The sequence below is a fragment of the Eretmochelys imbricata genome, chromosome 1, assembly GCF_965152235.1.
Source record: "Eretmochelys imbricata isolate rEreImb1 chromosome 1, rEreImb1.hap1, whole genome shotgun sequence".
Lineage (NCBI taxonomy): Eukaryota > Metazoa > Chordata > Testudines > Cheloniidae > Eretmochelys > Eretmochelys imbricata.
In genome coordinates, this window is record NC_135572.1 from 7812648 (window position 1) to 7818122 (window position 5475).

Consider the following 5475-nt stretch of genomic DNA (forward strand, 5'->3'; position numbering starts at 1 on the left):
AATGCTGTCCTTTAGCTTCAGGAGCTTGGCTCCCTCCCTGGTGTTTCCCCCTTCCCTGACCCGATGTATTTATACAGCAATCTGATCCCCATGAAGCCTGCATTGTCTTATGCTGAACCAGCCAAATTCTTCCAGTCTCCTCCAAAAGCCAGGCCCTCCATTGCCCTGACCATCCTTGGAGTCCCTCTTTGCACCTGTTCCAGTCTGAATTCTTTTTTCTGTAATATGCGTGACCAGAATTTTACATAGTTTGCCAGAGGATGTCTGACCAGTGTCTGTTATAAGGATCTTAATACTTCCCTATCTCGCCTCACACTTTGCTTTGTTCACTCCTGCAGCACACTGGTGGCCCACAGTCATGCTGGGACTGACTAATACATCCTCCTCGGTCACTTCCAACTTACCCTTGGCTGTATAAACTGGCATGTAGTGAGTCGAACTCGGGAAGATTCAGAACTGACTTGATAATAGTGTGCAAGCCCTTTTACAGGAATGAAATACCAGGTACTAAAGTGCTCTTTAACCTTGCCAGGAAATGTATAACAAGGACCAACGGCTGGAAACTGAAGCCAGAGAAATTAAATTTGGAAATGAGGCACACATATTTTTGACTGTGTTGGTCATTAACCAGGGGAACAAACTCTCAAAGGACGTTGTGGATTCTCCTGATGTCTCCAAACCAATATTACATGCCTTCCTAAAAGATACGCTTTAGAGGAACAGAAGTGATACTTTAGTCAGATACAAGTCATTGGGCTCATATGGGGGTAAACTGGGAGAAAGTCTCCAGGAGGTCAGATTCAATAATCTAATGGTCCCTTCTTTCCTCAACTTCTATAAATCTATCATTTATTGTCTTGAGTGAATTTCTATTTTGGATGCAACTGAAGAAAGTTGCTATTCTGAATGCTTACAACCACTCAACAAGAATATATGCTGGCCTAGAAGACTCAAGACTGCCACAGTGAAACCAGGATATATGGTCTCTTTACCCTGTAAACCAGATCCTTTCCTGTCGTGAGAGGAATCTCACAATGTAATCATGATGGGTGTGGAGAAAGTACACAGGGAAGTGTTATTTACTCCTTCTCATAACACAAGAACTACGGTCACCAAATGAAAAAAATAAGCAGCAGGTTTAAAACAACAAAAGGAAGTCTCTCTTCAGACAACGCACAGCCACCCTATGGAACTCCTTGCCAGAGGATTTAGTGAAGGCCAGGATTATAACAGGGATCAAAAAAGAACTAGATAAATTAGTGGAGGAGAGGTCCTTCAATGCCTATTAGCCAGGATGGGCAGGGATGGTATTTCTTGCTTATGTTTCCCAGAGGCTGGCAATGGACAAGAGGAGAAGGATCACTTGATGATTCACTGTTCTGTTCATTCCCTCTGGGGCACCTGGCATTGGCCACTATTGGAAGACAGGATATTGGGTTAGATGGAACATTTTTCTGACCCACTATGGCTGTTCTTGGATTCTGATGTTTTTAGTTGTCCCACTGTTTGAGCTGGGAACAACATGCCATCAATGATAAAAGCTTATCACCCAGCAGCACTGAATGGACACTTGACACTCTTACTTGTGACCAGAGCTATACAGTCACCCCCAGCCTCCTTGAAATGAGGAGCTTTAGTAGCAAACAGAACTGGCCCAACTTACATTCTTTTGGGACGACAAGAAGCTCTTGGGACCCAGTCTAGTTTCCCTGTGGCTCTTAGAGCATCGTCCCATCTGTCTTTCCTTTTTGGGTGGAAGCAAGCTTCGCTGAAACCTGTATGAGCCTGGGCGCAGCAACCATAGTGCTCAGCCTCGTCTGTGTTACAGGGCCTAGGTGTGAAGCTGACCTTTGCCCTCAGACTGCTTTCTCTCAACCAGACAATCAAAGAGAAGGCCCCCGAGGCCATTGATCCATAGTTTGGCAGTGACACCCATTTAGCCTCAATGGCTTACAGTCACTGGTTCTGTGACTGTGCTGAACCTCCCTGGGACATTCCAACATTACCCTCAGAAATCCACTACTTAACCTTCACTGTCGCCCCCACATCTGCCACAGACACTAAGGGGCTGGAGTCATGGGGCTTCCCAGAAGACAGCTGTCACAGGAGGTTGTGGTAAGAGGCCTTTTATAGACGAATATCAGAGGTGTTGCTCTGTGGAACCCTGACACAGCCCTGATGTTAGGGTCTCAGAGTATCGAACTGCATCGAATGTATTTATCCTTCCACCACTGCTGTGAGGCAGGGCAAGGCTATTATCCACCTGTGCAGAGATATCCAATGGCTTGTCCACAGTCACGTATGGCCTGGGAATCAAACGCAGCTGTCTGGAATTGCAGAGCCATGCCCAAACAACATTACCAGCCTTCCAGACACCTGAGCGGTGACAGGCCTGGTTGCATTCTCTGAAGCACCAGCAGACCTCCCCCTGCGCTGTATAGAGTGGGCATGGCCATGGGCCAGTTACAGGGCTTTAATTCACTGGCCTGTTTTCTCCCTCCCTCAGCAGAGTTTAGAACATCCTGGGGGCTAGGATGACATCTGCCCATTGGAAACGACTTCCAAGAGCACAGCCCACTTTGGCCAAGTCCCTGCAGATGGAGCCACCCCAGAGTGCCCCCTTGGGGTCTGAGGTGGCCCTGCAGGAACCCTGCCCATCCCTCTACGGTCCTTGCAATCACTTACTGTCAGCCTCGGATATTTAAAACAAGAGCCCCCTTTGTGGGGTTGCATTTCTTTAGTCTTCTCCAAAACACAACATCTCTTACCCTCCAGCCCCAACCTTCTCCTGCACTCAGGATCACCCCCACGGTCCTGATTACTACAGTCAGTGTTGGTTCAGACCCTACTCCCCTTTTTCCCCTGAAGCCCTGTCCTCTGCCTCATATCTTCTCATGAAGCCCAGCCTCTTGCTCCTCCACTTTCCCCAAGGCTCTAACTCTGAGCCAGGCCAGAGTCGGGCCATTGTAAGAGCTGCTCTGGGAGTAAAGGTTGCTGTGGGGAGCCCAAGACTCTCCACATTCCCTGACTTGTACATCCTGGGGGATAAAATGTAGAGGGTGTAGTGCACCTCACCGCGGCTCTGGCTCCCTGTGCAACTCTTAGAAAGGCCTGACGCTGGCTAAGGGGCAGAGTCTCAGGTAAAGGGGAATAGGAGAGGTGTGGTCTTTGGAGAAGAGATGGGGCAGAGGAAAGGGCTTCATGGGCAGAGGATAAAGCATGGAATTCGTGGCCATGCCCATCGCTCCTGTTTTTCCTCCCCCATGTCACCAGCACTGGAGCCAGGTGATGAACTGACCCTTCACTTGACAAATGCCCTGATTATCCTCTCACGCAGGTGTTTGCTTTTCACACTGTACACAACTGGGTTCATCAGGGGCGGGACCAGCAGGTAAATGTAGCCCAGGATAATCTGAAGCAAGTGAGTAGAGCTATTTCCAAATCTGTGTATCAAAGACAGGCCAATGTCTGATATGTAGAAGAGCACGACAGCGCAGAGATGGGAGACACAGGTGTTCAGGGCCCTGAGGCACTCTCTGTGGGATGCGATACTCAGCACTGTTTTGAGGATCATCACATAAGAGAGGAAGATGAGGAAGGAGTCCAACCCAACCGTGATGACTTTAACAAACAAGCCATAGATGCTGTTCACTGAGGTGTCTGAACAAGCCGCCTTCATGATGTCTGGGTGCAGGCAGTAGGAATGGGAGAGGACATTGTCTTCACGGTATTGGAACCGTTTCAGGAGAATGGGGAGTGGGAGTATTAGGGCCACCGATCTCACCACAGCCACCAGGCCCATCTTGGATATTCTCGGTGGAGTTAAGATGGAGGTATATCTCAGTGGGTTACAAATTGCGATGAAGCGGTCAAAGGCCATCAACAAGAGGACAAAGGACTCAATTTTTGAAAGCGAGTGGATGAAGAACATCTGGGCAAAACAGGCCTGGAGGCTGATTCTCCTAGAGTTAAACAAGTATATGCCCAGTATCGTCGGTATGGTGGTTATGGATAAGGCAAGGTCTGTGACGGCCAACATGGAAAGGAAAATGTACATGGGCTCATGGAGGCTTGGATCTGTTTTTATAATGAACAGAATGACTGAATTTCCTACGATTGAAAGAACATACATGAAGCAGAAGGGGATAGAGATCCAGAGGTGGATGTCTTCCAGCCCAGGTATCCTGGTGAGAAGGAACATTACAGAGTTGAATTTAGTGTCATTGACAGCTGACATAATGTACTGGGCAGGTCTGGGGAGTTTTGAACTTTTCTTCCTGAAAAAGAAATAGAAAAGGAAACTAGGTGATAGTTAGCGAGAAATCTTTCTGCTCTCAGTGCAAGTCAAGAGATTCTCAGGACCTCAAGGGAAAATCAGCAAAAACATTGTCTTGGATTTATGCCCTCAATAGAAAGATAGACTGTAGGTCTGATCAGTCCAGCAGTGCCTGTCTAGTCAAGTCTCCACTAGGCATTACGAGATGCCGCAAAGAAAGGTGGAGAAGCCCTGCAATAGGGGACTAAGAGATACTCTGATCCCAGGGAAAGTTTCTCCCTGACACCCACTAGTTAGACACATTTTGTCATGTAAGTCAGGAAGGTTTAGAATACTTACATCTGTAGTCTGCAAGGTCTTGGAGAAAATTTTGAAGGAGAAGGTAGTTAAGGACTTTGAAGTCAATGGTAAATGGGACAAAATACAATATGGTTTTACAAAAGGTAGATAGTGCCAAACCAACCGGATCTCCTTCTTTGAGAAAGTAACACATTTTTTAGACAAAGGAAATGCAGTGGATCTAATTTACCTAGATTTCAGTAAGGCGTTTGATACTGTGCCACATAGGGAATTATTAGTTAAATTGGATAAGATGGGGATCAATAGGAAACTTGAAAGGTGGATAAGGAATTGGTTAAAGAGGAGACTACAATGGGTCCTATTGAAAGGTGAACTGTCAGGCTGGAGGGAGGTTACCGGTGGAGTTCCTCAAGGATAGGTTTTGGGACCAATCTTATTTAATCTTTTTATTACTGACCTTGGCACAAAAACTGGAAGTGTGCTAATAAAGTTTGCGGATGACAGAAAGCTGGGAGGTATTGCCAATTTAGAGAAGGACAGGGATATCCTACAGGAGGATCTGGATGACCTTGTAAACTGAAGTAATAGTAATAGGATGAAATTTAATAGTGAGAAGTGTAAGGTTTTTACCTTTAGGGATTTACATTTACATTTAGGGATTGTCAAGGTTCCTTCCCCACTCTGAACGCTAGAGTACAGATGTGGGGACCTGCATGAAAACCTCCTAAGCTTATCTTTACCAGCTTAGGTCAAAACTTCCCCAAGGTACAAAATATTCCACCCTTTGTCCTTGGATTGGCCGCTACCACCACCAAACAAATACTGGTTACTGGGGAAGAGCTGTTTGGAAATGTCTTTCCCCTCAAATACTTCCCAAAACCTTGCACCCCACTTCCTGG

The 5475-nt window shown here is 46.6% G+C and overlaps 1 protein-coding gene across 1 annotated transcript; it reads right to left on the bottom strand.

Moving 5' to 3' along the window:
• Positions 1-3301: 3301 nt before the first annotated feature.
• On the bottom strand, positions 3302-4237 carry LOC144279498 (olfactory receptor 51G2-like). Its single transcript, XM_077841033.1, has one exon. The coding sequence runs from the start codon at positions 4235-4237 to the stop codon at positions 3302-3304; it is 936 nt and encodes a 311-aa protein (XP_077697159.1).
• Positions 4238-5475: the final 1238 nt, after the last annotated feature.